This window comes from Coffea arabica, chromosome 3c, assembly GCF_036785885.1.
Source record: "Coffea arabica cultivar ET-39 chromosome 3c, Coffea Arabica ET-39 HiFi, whole genome shotgun sequence".
NCBI lineage: Eukaryota > Viridiplantae > Streptophyta > Magnoliopsida > Gentianales > Rubiaceae > Coffea > Coffea arabica.
In genome coordinates this window covers 34,774,846-34,791,501 of record NC_092314.1, presented here as the reverse complement: position 1 = coordinate 34,791,501, position 16,656 = coordinate 34,774,846, and the positions used below count along the sequence as shown (strand labels likewise).

Below are 16,656 nucleotides of genomic sequence, written 5' to 3'. Positions count from 1 at the left end.
GGGAGTATTTGGTTTGGAACAAAAATTGAGATATTTCAATTGTCTATAAGCCAATGCTGATGGGTATCAAATCATTTAAGCTAGACCCGTGTATTTTTTATTGCTAAAAAGGTAAGTACTTCCTGTTTTCTTCCATTATTCTCTAAACAGTTTTCTAACTTAGTTGGAAAAAAAATATATTTAGTATAAAAATTCAGTTTGAGCATGTAATATTTTGGCGATTTACTGGTAATATATTTGAGTGGATTTATATTTTAGAAATTGTGTGTGTGATGCTTGCATGAAAATATTTGTTATCTAGGACGTGGCCCACTCTATTGAATGTCTAAACCTACTAGTTCGTTAAGGCGGGAATCCATTTCTTTCACCCTGCATTTCACTCTACACAACAGAAAGCCGTGCTCGTTACTTCTTTTTCTCCCGCTCCCTCACTTGCTAGTATCTAACGATCCATCATTGCTCTACGGTCTCGTGCAGACGAACAAGAGTTTTCTCCAACTCTCTGCTAAAAGGTAGGTTCTTTCTCTCTCTCTCCTATTTCTTTCTAATTTTTCCCGATATTTTATTTTCTGAAAATTTCTGTCCGAATTCTTTCGGAATCTTTTCAGTTTTGGGTGCAATCATCTCCTGTATGGTTATTTACATGATCAATTATTTCATTTGCCAAATTTTGTTGCCCAAATTATTTTTCATTTTAGCTGAAAGTTTTTGCTCAATTCTTCTGCGATGGGTTGAGTTTTTATACTAGGGTTAACTGTTAAAATCTAGAAGTTGAAGGATATGCTAAGTGTTCACGAATGAATCAAAGACAGGTTAATTGGGGCAGAACAGGAAATAATTACCCTGAACCCTGATTGAGTTGGCTGGGTATTCATCATGTGGAGGGGCTCTCGACTTGAATTCTCCTCTGGTTATTCATTTTTGTAGACTTTCTAGTTGGTGTTGTGCGCTTGGAGATATATAATTGTGGGATTAGGTTAAATTAAAGAAAAGAGAATGGACAAAAGGAAGAGAGAAAGTGATGTAAACAAAAAGTCCCCTGAAGTTAGAGTGCCAATTTGAGTCAGTCCAGTTATAGAGTAGGAGATAAGCTCTCCTCTCTCTTTCTGTCCGTCTATCTCTAAACAGTAGTAAAATTTTTCCTTACCAGACCCTCTCCAGTCTCCAGTATCCAATATCCAGTCCTTTTTGGCTGTTGAGCATTGAACTAAGAAATTTGGGTGGTCATCTGCCTCCTGCTGTAAAACACTCTCCTCCCAGCTCCTCCTCCATTCCTCTAGCTATTTGCTGACAGATTGTGGTTTTTGTGTACAAGAATAAGTATATATAGTGGTGGTAAATAAGTATATAGCTTTTATTAACTTTTGGCAAATGCTGCAAAACATAAAATCATCTGGCATAATTTTTTTTATGGAAGTTCAACGTCAGCTTGATAATTTCAATAATTACTTCAAAATGATATGTACTATATTCTGTTTTGCCTCGGATATAATCTGTATAATTCTTTCTATTGCCAGGACCGTCAATGTAATTTTAAACCGAGGTATATTAATACTCAAACAGCTTGACTTTGTCTACTTTATCAAATTAACTTCCTCAAAGTTTAGGTCATTCATAATGTAAGCAGGTCCTTCTAATCACTACTCAACTAAACCCATCCTCTCAGTCTAAATCCTCCTAAAATTTTACCCAACCCATAAATCCTCCTAAAATTTTACCCAACCCAGAATCCCAGATCTAGCTGATATCTTCGTTGGCAAGAGATCGGAGGTAAATCTTTATCTTTTTCTTGCTGATGTCTTCGTCTTTGTTTTCCTTGTGCGCTTAAATTGTTTGATAATTAGGAAGGAACGGATCTGTCTTTGTTTCTGGTTGAACGAATAGTTATTTGATTAGCAAACTTAGAATACTGATAAGTGCCTAAATTAATAGGAAACTTTATACCGAGAAGAATTTGCAGCTTGATTTCATGGTGTTAAATTAATTGTGTGCCAGTGCCACATATTTTATGCAAATCGAAGAGTGTCTTGTCACGCATGAGTCAAAGTGAAAATTTTTCAAAAAAGCCTAATAATTACGCAAAATACTAGAAAAATATCAATTTATTTCAAGCTATTCAAACAATTAAAAAATGAAACTGTTTTTTTTTTCATCAACTCTTCTCTCATTTTACGAATATAGCGTGAAAGGAAAATGGAATATTGGATGCCAAAGCTGAAGAAATTATTGCTCTCTAAGTTAACAATTCGACATGATCCAAAAAACAATAAGCTAGTAACATTAAAAGAGTATATCTATAAGAGAATTCTGCTGTAATACAATCAAGCCTAAATACAATTTATGGGGCTTAAACCATGTAGCGTGATCATATGGGATAAAGTTGTTTTCTTTCTGGATAGTGATATGTGGTTAATTTGTTTTCCTTGTGCATATAAGATGTTTGTGAAAAAGCCTTAATGAAAATGTAAATACGAGAGCCTAATGGAACAAGAATTCTTTCCATGTCCTATGATATCGTTTATAAGCAGTTCCAACAACCATGGCTTTGTTTTTCCCTTCATTTTGTCTTTCCTCGCAGGGGAAACGGGGCGGGGGGTGGGGGGCAAGGGGCGGGGGACGGGGGAGTTATTTGACAACGGGGCGGGGGATGGGGAAGGATCCGCCACCCCATTGCCAGCCCTAATAAGGCTGCTGAATTGATTTTTTTTTTTTTTTAATTTTATGGCCTGAATTTAAGTTTCAAGCTACTTGGGAGAGCTAGAATGAAATTGATCCAACCTCTCTCTCTCTCAGTGCACATCCTAATACAGAGAGCTCTGCGGAATGTAGGAACAAAAGAGATGGTGAAGTCTTTGATTGGTGGTACCCGTCGATTCTCTATTTCTTCAATTCTCAAACCATCCTCTCCAACTTCTCTTCATTTCAGGTACCTAAAAAAAAAGAAAAGTTTATGTAATTCTTTGGTTTCTTTACTGCTCAATGTTTTTGTTTGTGTAAAGAAAAACAATTATATATTTGTAGATTAAAAACAATCTAGTAGGAAAAAATCGTGATTTTAAATCCTTTAAGAAATTTTGTAACTGGATTTTTTAATTCCTAATTAAGTTTAATCTTTCTGTAACCTGCGAGGAGCAAATAAAAAGTGTTAAGGAATTTGGGATTATCATGAGCAATAATTCGAGAAATTGAAGAAAAATGGGCTCTTTTATAGAAAATTCAGTAAAGATTTGTTTGCTTAGCTTTCTACTTTTAGTTGAGGTTTACTGGGTCTTCATTAGTTTTTCTGGTTACTTTATAGCCAATTCTTCAGAACCTGTGCCAACCCTTTTCAGTGATCTTTAGACCTTCAATGCAATTGACTTCGAGAAGTTCATGGTTGGCACTGAGGAATTTTAGCCATGGCACGGTGAATTTAGTGATATCTCCACAGGGAATGCCGAAATTTGAGACTCATGAAATTGAGCTGCCTAAAAAGGACAAGTGGATGTCAAAGAAGAGGCTGAAGATGCAAAGGAAAAAAGAAAAGCAAAAGAGAAAGGCTGCCAATAAAAGAGACCCCAGAAGACTTGGTGTCAAAGGGAAGAAGAAAAAGCAGAGGTTTACTAATGCTGAGGAAAGGATTAAATACAAGCTTGAAAGGGTAAGTTGACAAACAACTAAGTATTATTATCTCTCTCAATGCAGCATTTAAAGAACTGCCTGTTTCTGAATAAGATAATTCAGATATGTATTCTATTTTGAAGCTTCTAGTATTCATCTTCATATATATGGACTCAATTAATAGCTTACTAATTGTGTGCTTGACACAAACTCTGTGCCTGGAATGATCATAGTGGATAGTTTTGGCTAAGCAGTGCATAGTTCACTGGTTAAAAATGGGCACATCGCGGTGTGTCTTTGCGGTGCTACTCAATTTGTTAGCGCTTATTTTGATGTCAATTAATTCTTGTTGTGTTTTTTTATCTATCTGATCAACTATTGGTGGTCAGAATTCTCCTTAAGGCTGTCCTTTAATTCCTGGGTATTGATTATTTCTATTTTCCCTGTTTTTCCTTCTTGAGTTATTCTCAAAGAGAAAGAATTGGCTATGGGTTGTATATGTATGCCTCAGATTGGCTTAGTTTGGTTAGTTAACTGACGGGCTGATTTTTTCTTTTCCTCAGGCTAAAATTAAGGAAGCCTCAGATTGGCTATGGGTTGTATATGTATGCCTCAGATTGGCTTAGTTTGGTTAGTTAACTGACGGGCTGATTTTTCTTTTCCTCAGGCTAAAATTAAGGAAGCCTCAGATTGGCTATGGGTTGTATATGTATGCCTCAGATTGGCTTAGTTTGGTTAGTTATCTGACGGGCTGATTTTTCTTTTCCTCAGGCTAAAATTAAGGAAGCCTTGCTAATTGAAAGACTAAGGCGGTATGAGGTCAACAAGGTCCAGGGTCCTGTTGTTAAGCCACATGAGTTGACTGGGGAAGAACGATTTTACATGAAGAAAATGGCCCAGAAAAGGTCAAATTATGTACCTATTGGTAGGAGAGGAGTATTTGGTGGTGTCATTCTTAATACGCATTTGCATTGGAAGAAGCATGAAACTGTCAAGGTCATTTGCAAACCTGGTCAAGTGCAAGATTATGCTAGTGAAATTGCGAGGCTTAGTGGAGGAATTCCAATTCAAATAATCGGTGATGATACAATAGTTTTTTATCGCGGAAAGGATTATGTGCAACCAGAAGTTATGTCACCCATCAATACATTGTCCAAGAAGAGGGTAAGTTTCTTGTATGATTTACTTTGTTTTTAAATCCATACTTCTTTGGGTCCTACATAAGTCTCTGGTTACCTGTAGGAGATTCTCAGTTATCTTTGATTGCTTTGTGGATTGGTTTTCCTGCATATCTTTTCTTTTGCATTTTTTAATCCTATTAGCGTCTGAGTTGATTTAGACTCATTCATTGGCTTGTATAACTTATGCAACTTTATGATAGTTTTTCAGTTACTTTTCCTTCTTCAAGACTTCTGGGTCTGTTTCTGATAAGACTGTATGCTTCTTTTTTTTTTTTTTTTTTTTTGAAGTTGAAAAATTGACATTGGATGTGGGACATGAACACAATCTAAAATGACAAACATTTTACTTGAAATAACAAAACCGGACATGTATAGTACATTTGGAATATTTGGTTATCCCTCAGTCATACAGGCCATCCTTATCACTGAAGTTTCTACTGAACTTCAGTACCAAGCACGTGTTGTTGCATGTATGATCATATGGGTGCAAAGTCGATAGAATCTAAGTAATATTGGTATGTCAAATTGCTAGCTTTTGAAAACCAGTACTAGGGATATGTGTAATAGAAATTTGTAAGATTTTTAGAACTTTTTGGAACATACTGGTAGGACTTAACTTATGTCAGTTTCTTGTACATAGGAGTTGGTCAACCAAAAAATTTGTTTTCTTGGGAATAACTATGCACTCTGCTGGAGTTTTTGCAAGCATAGTTTGAGCATTAGATTTCTCTCCTGTGTTCTTGGCTATATATCTCTTATAATGAAAATGTTGAATGTCTGAAAAATGTTGCAAATAAATGTGGATTGTTTGTCCTAAATATATTCGTCCAGGACCATGATGAGTGCCTGGGTGTTATTAAAAGATCGAGGATTATTTGCCTTTACAGCCAGTTTGATGGTTCTACATGAATATTTGATCTTCAAAGTGTTAATTTTCATTATCAATTCAGTTGTTCTTGTGATCCAACAATAAGATTGTTTTGGGTGCAATCCTGAATACTGATTGTGGCTTTGTTTATTTGGGTTCTATTTTAGATGCTAGTGGTGCTGTTTGCATTTGGAAATAGCTTTCAATTGATTCGAGGATTCCAACCATGTCAGTTAATTTGACTTTTGACATCAGTGCCTTTATGCTTCTGTTTCGATTGATAAAGGCTTAATTTGGTGACTTTGTGTAGGGCTGTTGGTGATTTTTATATGACTGTAGCAAGTCCTAGCTTAAGGGCTGATGCTGAATTTCAGGATCACGGCATTGTTGTTTTAGAAAATTCCTCAACTCTAGTCCATGATAACTCACTTGTATAGGAATTATATGGTTGTTTGGGTGCTAAAACAGTGATCGGTAAAAAATAATAAAGAAACAAAATTAAAAAAGGGGAGGGAAACAAGGTTGTGTTTACGTTCAACTTGGCGACTACAGGAATTTATAGTTCTTTCCTTGTCATGGTTATCATGGACAAGTACTTGTTTTGTCTATTGAAAGGAGTATATATGGAGTTCTGAACAAGGGTTCCATGCTTTTGTTAGGTGCCAAATTCAGTATACATTCAGGGATGTCTGACATGACATTTGAGAATGTGCAGTTAGCTTTTACTGTAATTTTGTAACTGCGACATCACTATAGGTTGTGGCAGTGCTCTTATGAATGCCTTCAGCAGAAATGCATATGTCACGTTTGCAGTGGCACTCAAGCTGACAATTATACCTGGACTTGTCGTAATAAACTTCAATTTTGCTTCTTGTTTGAAGTCAATGGTAGATTTTTATAAAATCTAGTGTTTTGAAAGCCGCCTCTTTATTGGATTACTCTATGGAAGAGCTCCTCTTTCATTTATATCAAAAGGTTTATTTGGACTCCAGCTGTGTCTAAAATGAAAGAAGAAAAGGAGGGATAAATAAAATTCCGGATGATGAATTGGCTTGAAGTGAAGCCATAATTTTGAAAATGACTGCATTCTGGCACCCTTTGTTTTTTAAAAAATGGTTTAATCTTTAGTTTTCTGCTTTCTTATTCTGTTGTTGGGGCCTTTATAATAATTTTTAACAATTCTTCATAATAATTGTCCGCAAGGTTGCCATATGAAGGTTTCAATTTTATAAAGCTCACCATTAACATTACCTTATTCGAGAATATTGTGGAATCTTCTAGGCAAAAAAATTTTTACACTTATGTGACTTTTGCTCGAGCTATATAAATGCTGCATAGATGGGCTGTTTTGTTGGAATCATTCATCTCCTTTATGATTGGGTATCCTGTGGGCATCAGTTTAATGTGCGGTCATCTCTTAGGCAATCAAAGAAAAGGGGGTCTTACTCAGCATGCATTTGTCTGGTTTTTGATGCGCTCTTTTTCCTTCTCTTTTCCATTGTAGATTACAATTTTGTTAACCTTTTCAGTGATTTTTTCATCTTCTTTCAGGCATTAGAAAAATCCAAGTACGAGCAGTCAGTTGAGTCTGTTAGACGGTTTATTGCTAACGCTGAGAAGGAGCTTGAGTTATACTATAGACATGTGGCACTTTACGGTGACCCAAATAACCGGAATCCGAACTCAATCTTTGATAAACCAAGACGGATAGAATGGGCAAGGAAGGTTGAGGTAAAAGAAGATGCATCTTCAATGACTGAAGAATATTCTCATACTCTCTTTCAAACAGAAATTGATTCCATGGATGATGAAATCTTAGAATCTGAAGAAATCTCTGAATTTGATGATAAACACAAGAATAATGCTGCATCTGCAAGTGAAATAGATTATGAGGATGATGGAACTCATATTGGGGAAATAGAGTCATGTGATGAAGAAACAGGCAGTGTCTCTTATACTAGAATACTAGGTTCAGGATCTGTACATCAAAGTAAATGGAATGCTGAATGAGAATTTGTATTGAGAAAGATTTTATTTTGCAATATTTATTTTTAATTTGTTTACACCCACATATTGCTTTGTTTGTTCTATTTTCTGTTAGGTGCTTGCTTTCCTTAATCTTACGTATACTGCATTTTATCTTGTTTGAAGCAGCAAACACTAAGTTTTGTCTCCCTGTTGGCAAAATTTAAAATACTTGTTTGTCTTAATCTGTCTATTTTGGAAAACAAGATTTGATGCATGATTGGCCAAATATTCACTTTACATGTAAACTTAGAGGATAAAAAATGCTCTTGCATCTTTAACTGGAGCATATTTCTGGTTTTTAAAAAAGCAAGAGTATTATGGTAAAATTTTGTTCAATTTGCCTGTCTATTTGCAAGAAATGCTTGCTAAACTGAAGCTATTTGTTATAGATGTTTTTATATCTCCAAATTGCAAGACAATTGATAAGCTATGATCAGGGCAATAAGACATTGAGTTTGTCAGCCACTTCTAGTAAAATGAACTGTGTTATGGTTACAACTTCAAGGAGCAGTGCAGTTCAAGATTAATGAATGAAGAAACTTAAAAAACCAAACAAGTGTGTTTCGAAAATTTTCCTGACTATTTGATACCTGTGAAAAGTTTAGGTAGAAAATTGAAGTTGTTGGTGGTCATTAATCTCATGAATAGCCAGAGAATGATGCTCAGTCGCTCTTAATGACTGGTAGAAAACCAGATTCTACATCTTAGACAATTTTAATCTATTTCTAAAGAACTGATAATGAGCCATAGCTATATACTACGTGGACTTTGATAATAGCATTTGTTCATTAACTTTGATGACAGGTACATATGACGTTCTTGTAAAATTGCACTACGTGGACTTTTACTTCATAGCTATTCAAGTTTTGGTGACACATGTTTTCTGCTCAAGCTAATAGTTCGTAGAGCTATAGAGGTCTATTTAGTTCATAGCATAACAATTTCTTGCGGCACTCAGTTTGTGCAATATGTGTGCAGCAATGAAGTAACATGGTGTTTTGTAATTATTTAGCTTTTATATCTAAACTCATACTTGGTATTGATTTTCTTGGAAAAGAAGCTGTATATGCAATCTACTAGATCCATCCATTTTTCTGGTGCCATTTTTATCGCCAATTTAATGGATTAAATTTTTTTTAAATTGTTCCAAGTAGGAATAAGCTAGTTTTAGTCTCTATTCAGGGCCTACAGAATAAACTTGACTTCTCTGATGGATGGGGTAGTGGAGATCAAGGTAGCAAGTGGAGAAAAACTTGATGTGGAGAAGTTAAGAGGGGGAGAATGAGTTGGTGGTGGTAACTTGTAGTATGCTGCTTAGTTTGGGATGAGAAAGTTTTACGATGTCAAAGACCAAAAAATTGCTACAAAAATCACTAATGCTATGAGTCTGGAGATGTTAATAAGCATTTGCACTTAGATTTCTGATTTAGTTGTGTCTGATACATGTTCTTCATCATCATGATTTTGATAAAGGGGATACTTGATTTGAAACTTGACCAAATGAGTTTGATGTTTTGAAAAAAAGCTGATGGGAAGTTGCAGAGTAATACAATATTCTATAGCTGCTTTTATCTTTGCTTGTAATTGCGAAGTGTTCAGTTTGTTAGAATCCACTGATTTAGTTTTTTATTTTTATTTATTTCATTTTTATGTTCCCTTTTCCTCAGTGACAAAATGTTTGGCTAAGGTTGGGCAAAGCCTTTGTATCACTAGGTGCTGATTCTTATACTTACATATAATTCTGTCAACTTGGGTAGGTTATGGTTAAACAATAAGATGTGTGCTGCAACAAGATTGACCAATTTGTTACGGCAATAGATATCACCATAGATGATGATGCATCGTTATTTAATTGGATGTACAAAAAAAATGGTACCTGGATGCGTTGTTCTGTTCAGTTAAGAAGTCCTTTTGGGTTAAAGGCAGGTGTCTGTGGTGATTAACAGCATGTTTCTTCAATTTAATAGTTAAGTTGGTGTACCGCTAGATAGTTTTAGTAGTAATTTCTGATATTTGGAGTTAGTATTTTGTTTGGTCTTTGGTTAATTGCCAAATTTTTCAAGATTTCTGGTCCATAGGTTTTTTATTCAGTTGCATCCGAGACCTTGATAAAGTGTTCATATTCTGAGAAAAATGCCAGTAAGTCATGTATTTTGTTCAAAAGTATTGTCCTATTTTGGAGAAAAATTAATTTTTGGGGAATCGTTGAGTTTTCCATATTTAGAGTAAAGAGATCATGTATGAGAATTTGAAGAATCAGTCTGTGGTGCTTCTTTCCATCTGTCATGGTTATTAATCATTATTATATATGTGTTTCCACATTTCAACTCCTTTCTAATTTCCTTGGTGTAGTCTACTGTAAATCTGTGTTATATATATACTTCAAGATTGCCCATTGTGAAAATTTCCTGGATGCTGGAGCTATTAAGATCAGGAATAACTTGCTGCACCTCCTTGCTTTTTACCACTAGGTATCTTAGTCTAAGTCTTCCTTTCGTTTAGAATTTTGTATTTTTCTTTGTTTGTAAACTTAAGTAACTTTCTTTAAGCCTATACTCCAGTAGCTTCACTACAGGACATTGTAGCCAGAACTTATCCGAGAATCACATGGTAATTTCCTGTGATTGATGTACACTTGCAGTAGTTTGAGTGATGATAATTGCTGAAAATTTTATTGTTTATGATTGTTAAGAGAATATAAGTATTCCCAAATTGTGTAAAAGTTCTTTTAATTTTCAAGAAATTTTGGTTTTTGATATAATTTTGTATTGTTTAGATTTTATTTCTTTCTAGAATAAATAAAAAAAGAGTTTGAAGGCAAAACAAGCAAACCATGAAGAAAACACAAAACACAAAACAGGAGCAAAGCGGAGGAGCAAAAGGAGGTAGAGAAGTCATTATTCTCGCAGTCGCTGCAAAGGCCATCACTTCCCAATTGATGTTTTTAAGTGCAAATGCATTGAAAGGTCCTTGTTATCTCGTTTTCGCTTCTAATCTCCAAGTTCATGTGACTTGTTTGGATGTTTTGAGCTTTTTTTCTTTCCTTTTTTGTTTTCTTTGCATTGTTATTGGATTCCTTGGTAATTTGTTTGGAATTTTGTGATTGAATGCTCCTTTAATGTGATATAAATACTGTGACTTTTGATTTGGATTTCTAATTTGGGCCCTTCTCTGCTTGGATTTCAGCGGATTTTCTGGAACCTTTTATGCCCAAGACATGCTTGATGAAAAGCCTAGACTAAAGGAAAAGTTTGATTATTGATTTTGTTGACAGTCGGAGATTGGAACATGTAGTATTTTGTAATTAGTGACAAAGGGAGAACAAATTAGGCTCCAAGGGCATTTCAAAAAGAGGTTTAGAGACCTTAGTGTTGGTTTTTGCTGATTTATCTCCCTCTTTTTTAATATTTTTTTTCCTGTTTTTGCGAGTTTTAGTGCATGTACTGTGTGTATGAGTGTGTAAGAGGTAGGAGGTAGGGTTCAAACACGGCCGCAAGCCAGCATGACCGCTCGAGAAGAAGAGGCAGAAGTAAATATTTTTGAAGATGCAGCCAAGTCCTCCAATTTTCCCTAACTCTATATGCTCACCCCTAACTTTTTAAAACCGGTGGGTGTATATTAGAAGTTTTTAGTTATGCCCCTACTACTAGAGAGTCAATTATTAGTACAAACAGTCTTCAATTTGTCAGATTAGGCTTTAATTTTACGTTTATAATTCATATGACCTATATGAGATATGTGACATTGTTTTTTTTTTTTTTCTCTTTTTCCTTTAGTTTTTAAAATTGAGTATGACTAAGTGTCCAGAACTCACTGTTTTTTTACATAGCTTTTTCCAACAAAAGTTTGGAATGTGGGACTTTGCTTTTATTTTATTTTCTTTTCACGGATGTTCACTTGTGGGATTTTCTTTAATGCTACTTTTTGAAGTTAAATTTACTTGTGTTTGGCATCAAAACTAGAGGACAACTAAAGTAGCAATTGGTTTGCATTGGGTGTATGTAGGTGCTCAAGGCTGATATTTTCATCACAGTTAAGCTCCTGAACTCATTTCTTTTGTTTGCTGGATTCGTCCATGTAAATGGTATCTGACAGGCTTAGGAAAGCGACGATATCTCACAGATGACTCTCCTATGAAGGACAACAAGAGACTAATGTGGATTCAAGAGGATGCCCAAATTCTTGGAGCAATATGGAATTCTATGGAGTCACGAATTGCTTACATGTGTTCTCATTGTGAGATAACAAAAGAAGTTTAGAATTATGTTAAGTTATTACTCCCTCTGTCCTATTGAAAGTGTCATACTTTCTTTTTTGGGCTGTCCCAAAATGTTTGTCATGCTTAACATTTCAAATTATTTTAAGTTATGAAATCTCATTTCTACCCTTCACTAATGATGTGACAATGCATGTGCTACTTGGCCGACAAATTGATGTATGGTCCCAAAGGATATCCAAATGTCCCAACTTGTACCATGTTTGATTTCCGGCTCCAGCAAAATTCTTGGTTCTGACTCCAGCCAAATTCATCACCAAGAATATATATATGGCTCTTTCAAACTTCAATCAAAGACTGATTTTGTTATCAAGAGGATAATTTCGATTTTTTGCAATAAATAGAATATCGAGATGGCTTAATTAGTGATTTTCTTTTAAAACCTTTCAATTTTTAAATTATTTTCATATACACTAATTTGTTAAGAATAATCAACTTTCACAAAATAATTTCATTTTGAAAGCAAGAAAATAGTGGAAAAATAAGTGAATAATTTTAGATTGACCCAAAAACTAAACAAGCAAAATAATAAGGCATATTATTCTACTAGGAGAAAAAAAATGAAGAAGAAATCTGCTAGAAGAAAATTTTGATAAGGAAACCGATTTTTTGTGGCTGAAACAAAGGATTGCTTTTTGGTGGGTCCTGCATTGACCCATTTGTTTCTTGGATGAAGAAGATTTTGGTAAGGAAATGAATTTTTTGTAGTCGAAACAACTTTTTGATGGGTCCCACTTTGACCCATTTATTTCTTGGACGAGTCAGTGAAACGTAAAGGGCAAACTTGGAACAAAAGAGCTTACAGATAAGCAGATATTACTATGCATAAAAAGCGTTGTTTCCAAAGTACGACAGACTTTACGGGATGAAGGGAGTATACTGCAGTAATATTTCACGAATGTATGATATTTATTTGGAGTATTTTCAGTTGGAACAAGATAACAAGACAGTAATTGAATACTTTGTTGATCTTAAGCAAGTTTCAAAAAAATTAAATGTTGTAATGGCTCTCTCAAATGATATTACAGTTATGCAAAGGCAAAGAGAACAAATGTTTGTACTTAAATTCTTGGTTGGCCTCAATCTAGAATTTGAACCAATCAAATCTCAAATTTTAGCAGGTGAACAATTATCATCCTTTGCAGAGGCGTATGCTCAGGTCTTACGTTCTGCATCTAAGGACAATGCACCGGGTGATAGTGCTTTAATTAATGACAAATCTGCTTTAGTTGCTAACAATAATCGGATAGAGCAACTTAATTTTGGGGTTTATCGCAACATTACAAGGGGTTTATTGCAATTTGATCAAATTATGGGGTAAATTTTATTCTTTGTCCAAATATCGAGTAAGGTAAATGTAATAACGCTATACTTCCTAAAGTCAATGAATTCACAACTCCCAAATTGTGGAAGGAAGTTCTTTTAATTTTCAAGAAATTTTTGTTTTTGATATAATTTTGTATTATTTAGATTTTATTTCTTTCTAGAATAAATGAAAAAAGAGTTTAAAGGCAAAAAAAAAGCAAACCATGAAGAAAACAGAAAGCACAAAACAAGAGAAAAGCGGAGGAGCAAAAGGAGGTGGAGAAGTCGTCGCCCTCGCGGTCGCTGCAATGGCCATCACTTCTCAATTGATGTTTTTAAGTGCAAATGCATTGGAAGGTCCTTGTTATCTTGTTTCCGCTTCTAATCTCCAAGTTCATGCGACTTGTTTGGATGTTTTAAGCTTTTTTTCTTTCCTTTTTTGTTTTCTTTGCGTTGTTCTTGAATTTCGTGGTAATTTGTTTGCAATTTTTTGATTGTATGCTCCTTTAATGTGATATAAATACAGTGACTTTTGGTTTGGATTCCTAATTTGGGCCTTTCTCCGCTTGGATACTAGCGGATTTTCTTGAACCTTTTATACTCGAGACATGCTTGATGAAAAGTCTAGAGTAAAAGAAAAGTTTGATTAGTAGTTTTGTTGAGAGTCGGAGATTGGAACGTGTAGTATTTTGTAGTTTATGATAAAGGGAGAACAATTTAGGCTACGACGGGCATTTCAAAAAGAGGTTTAGAGATCTCAGTGTTGGTTTTTGTTGATTTGTCTCCCTCTTAATTTTAATATTTTTTTTCCTGTTTTTTGCGAGTTTTAGTGCATGTACTGTGTGTATGAGTGTGTAAGAGGTAGGAGGTAGTATTCAAACACAACCGCAAGCCAGCATGACCGCTGGAGAAGAAGAGGAAGAAGAAAATATTTTTGAAGATGCAGCCAAGTCTTGCAACTTTTCTTAACTTTATATGTTCACCCCTAACTATTTGAAACCGGTGGTTGTATATTAGAAGTTTTGAGTTATCTCCTTACTACTAGAGAGTCAATTATTAGTACAAACAGTCTTCAATTTTTTAGATTAGGCTTTAATTTTACATTTATAATTCATATGTCCTATATGAGATATGAGACATTGTTTTATTTTTTTTTCTCTTTTTCCTTTAGTTTTTGAAATTGAGTATGACCAAGTGTCCAGAACTCACTGTTATATAGTTTTTTCCAACAAAAGTTTAGAATATGAGACTTTGCTTTTATTTTATTTCTTCTCATGCATGTTCACTTGTGGGATGTTCTTTAATGCTACTTTTTGAAGTAAAGTTTTCTTGTGTTTTGGCTTCAAAACTAGAAAACAAATAAAGTAGCAATTGGTTTGCATTGGGTGTATGTAGGTGCTCAAGGCTGACATCTTCGTCACAATTAAGCTCCTGAACTCATTTCTATTGTTTGGTGGATTTGTCCATGTAAATGATATCTGACAGGTTTAGGAAAGCAATATTATCTCACAGATGACTCTCCTATAGAGGACAATAAGAGACTAATGTGGATTCAAGAGAATGCCCAAATTCTTGGAGTAATATGGAATTCTATGGAGGCACGAAATGCTTACATGTGTTCTCATTGTGAGACAACAAAAGAAGTTTGGAATTATGTCCGGTTATTATACTACAGTAATCTTTAACGAATATATGATATTTTTTTGGAGTATTTTCAGTTGCAACAAGATAACAAGACAGTAACTGAATATTTTGTTGATCTTAAGCGAGTTTCAGAAGAATTAAATGCTGTAATGCCTCTCTCAAGTGATATTTCAGTTAAGCAGAGGCAAAGAGAACAAATGCTTGTGCTTAAACTCTTAGATGGCCTGTGAGGACCCATATTATCATTTTTTTTAATTTATATATATGGATATACATTGCAATTTTCAAATCAATTTTATTGATTTCATTTAGAAATTTAATTGATTTTATTAAGTCAATTGCATCGGCATGAAAATTTTTAAAGTACATTGTACACATTTGAATTTTTCAAAAATTGCTTTACCTGGATGTGTAAATTTCGCACCCGAGTCTAGGGTCGACTTTTAGACATAAGTTTCGAGTATTAGGACATGTATTTGAGGTATATAAGTGAGAGAAACTGGGGTCGTAGTGTCTCGTCGCGCGAATCAACTCCGACGCAACAAAATGTTACTTTATGTCAATCGAATGTCTCTCTTTTCTTTCACACTTTATTTCCCATCAATGCCCCGAAAGTCAAAACCTCACATCACTCAAACTCTCCCTCCATTTTCTTCCCTATTTGGCCGAACCCCCTTGCCCATTTTCCCTCTTCATTTTGCTTCCAAAAGATCTTCTTCCTCCTCCATCCAAAATCACCAAGAGAACTTGCAACTCCTTGCTAGCTTAACTTGGAACTTGAAGACCATCTTGGAGAGGAGAGAGGGCCGGCTATTTGGGGCTGTTTTGGGGAGTTTCTCACACCAAAAATCTAGAATTTCCTTTTGTGTTTGGAAAGTATAAACATCCCTCACACAACTCTTGCTTTCTTGTTTCATTTCTTGGCTTTGAAACTTGTAGCTTCCTTCTTGTTGTTGTTGGTTGGATTTGGTTGGTTGAAGTGGGCTTTATGAACTCCCACCTTGGTTGAATGAGGGCTGCCATGATACTTATGTGTGTGTTTGTGTGTTTGTGATGAGTTTTGATGTTAGAAAGTAGAAGAGGAAATGAAAGAGAGAAACCGAGAGAAGAGAGGGAAGTGCTGGCCAAAATTTGAGTTTTTGTTACTCTGTTTTAATGCCATATTTTCGTGACTTTCTTGGCCTATTTGAGAGCTGATATGTTGAGCTTTAAGCGGACAAATTTCTAGCCAAAAACTCTTTCATTTGGCACTTCAAAAATGCATGAAAAGATTTGCCAAATATCTGGAAATTTTCCCTTCCCTGGTGACCGAATGGTCAAGTCTGTTTTGGGGTGTTTTATTTTGAAAATTTTAGTGTTATTTAACCATCAATTGCTCATTAAATGTTGCTAGAATCTTGGTTTAAAAAATTGAGTGAATTGGGGCTGATTTCATTGGACAAAACTTTTGGAAAAGAAAGAATGATAGGGTTGGCAGATTTGCTTCGAAGAATTTCATAAACTTTGGTCATTTTGTTAACTACCTTTCCATGCGAGTTTTTGGCTAAATTTTGGTAGAGGGGTATTCCATATATGGAAGTTTAAGTTTACCAAATTTGGCATAATTATAATACCATTTCGATGCCCAAATGATGCCCCAAAGATTGCTCTTCAAAACTGGAAAAACGTAGTGGCAAGACAGCTTTGCACCCTTCATTCTAACGGCCATATCTCTTTGTTCGGGAGTCAAAATTGAGCGCTGTTAGTGGCGTTTG

General features: G+C 35.0%; 1 protein-coding gene and 1 long non-coding RNA gene across 2 annotated transcripts; both read left to right on the top strand.

The window, feature by feature from the left end:
* Window positions 1-330: 330 nt before the first annotated feature.
* On the top strand, window positions 331-7,718 carry LOC113734958 (uncharacterized CRM domain-containing protein At3g25440, chloroplastic-like). Its single transcript, XM_072082569.1, has 5 exons — window positions 331-512; window positions 2,830-2,926; window positions 3,299-3,640; window positions 4,372-4,764; window positions 7,201-7,718. Exons 3-5 carry the CDS (start codon window positions 3,350-3,352, stop codon window positions 7,657-7,659), a joined length of 1,143 nt encoding a protein of 380 aa, XP_071938670.1. The 5' UTR covers window positions 331-512; window positions 2,830-2,926; window positions 3,299-3,349; the 3' UTR covers window positions 7,660-7,718.
* A 2,781-nt stretch (window positions 7,719-10,499) lies between these two features.
* LOC140038117 (uncharacterized) lies at window positions 10,500-12,068 on the top strand. The gene is made up of 2 exons (XR_011841929.1): window positions 10,500-10,643; window positions 11,773-12,068. It is a non-coding gene; the product is annotated as an uncharacterized lncRNA (long non-coding RNA).
* Window positions 12,069-16,656: the final 4,588 nt, after the last annotated feature.

Coding starts and splice junctions, on each gene's coding strand:
- LOC113734958 (XM_072082569.1), top strand. CDS start 3,350: ATGCAATTGACTTCGAGAAGTTCATGGTTGGCACTGAGGAATTTTAGC. Junction 3,641..4,371: donor TTAAATACAAGCTTGAAAGG/GTAAGTTGACAA, acceptor TCTTTTCCTCAG/GCTAAAATTAAGGAAGCCTT. Junction 4,765..7,200: donor ATACATTGTCCAAGAAGAGG/GTAAGTTTCTTG, acceptor ATCTTCTTTCAG/GCATTAGAAAAATCCAAGTA.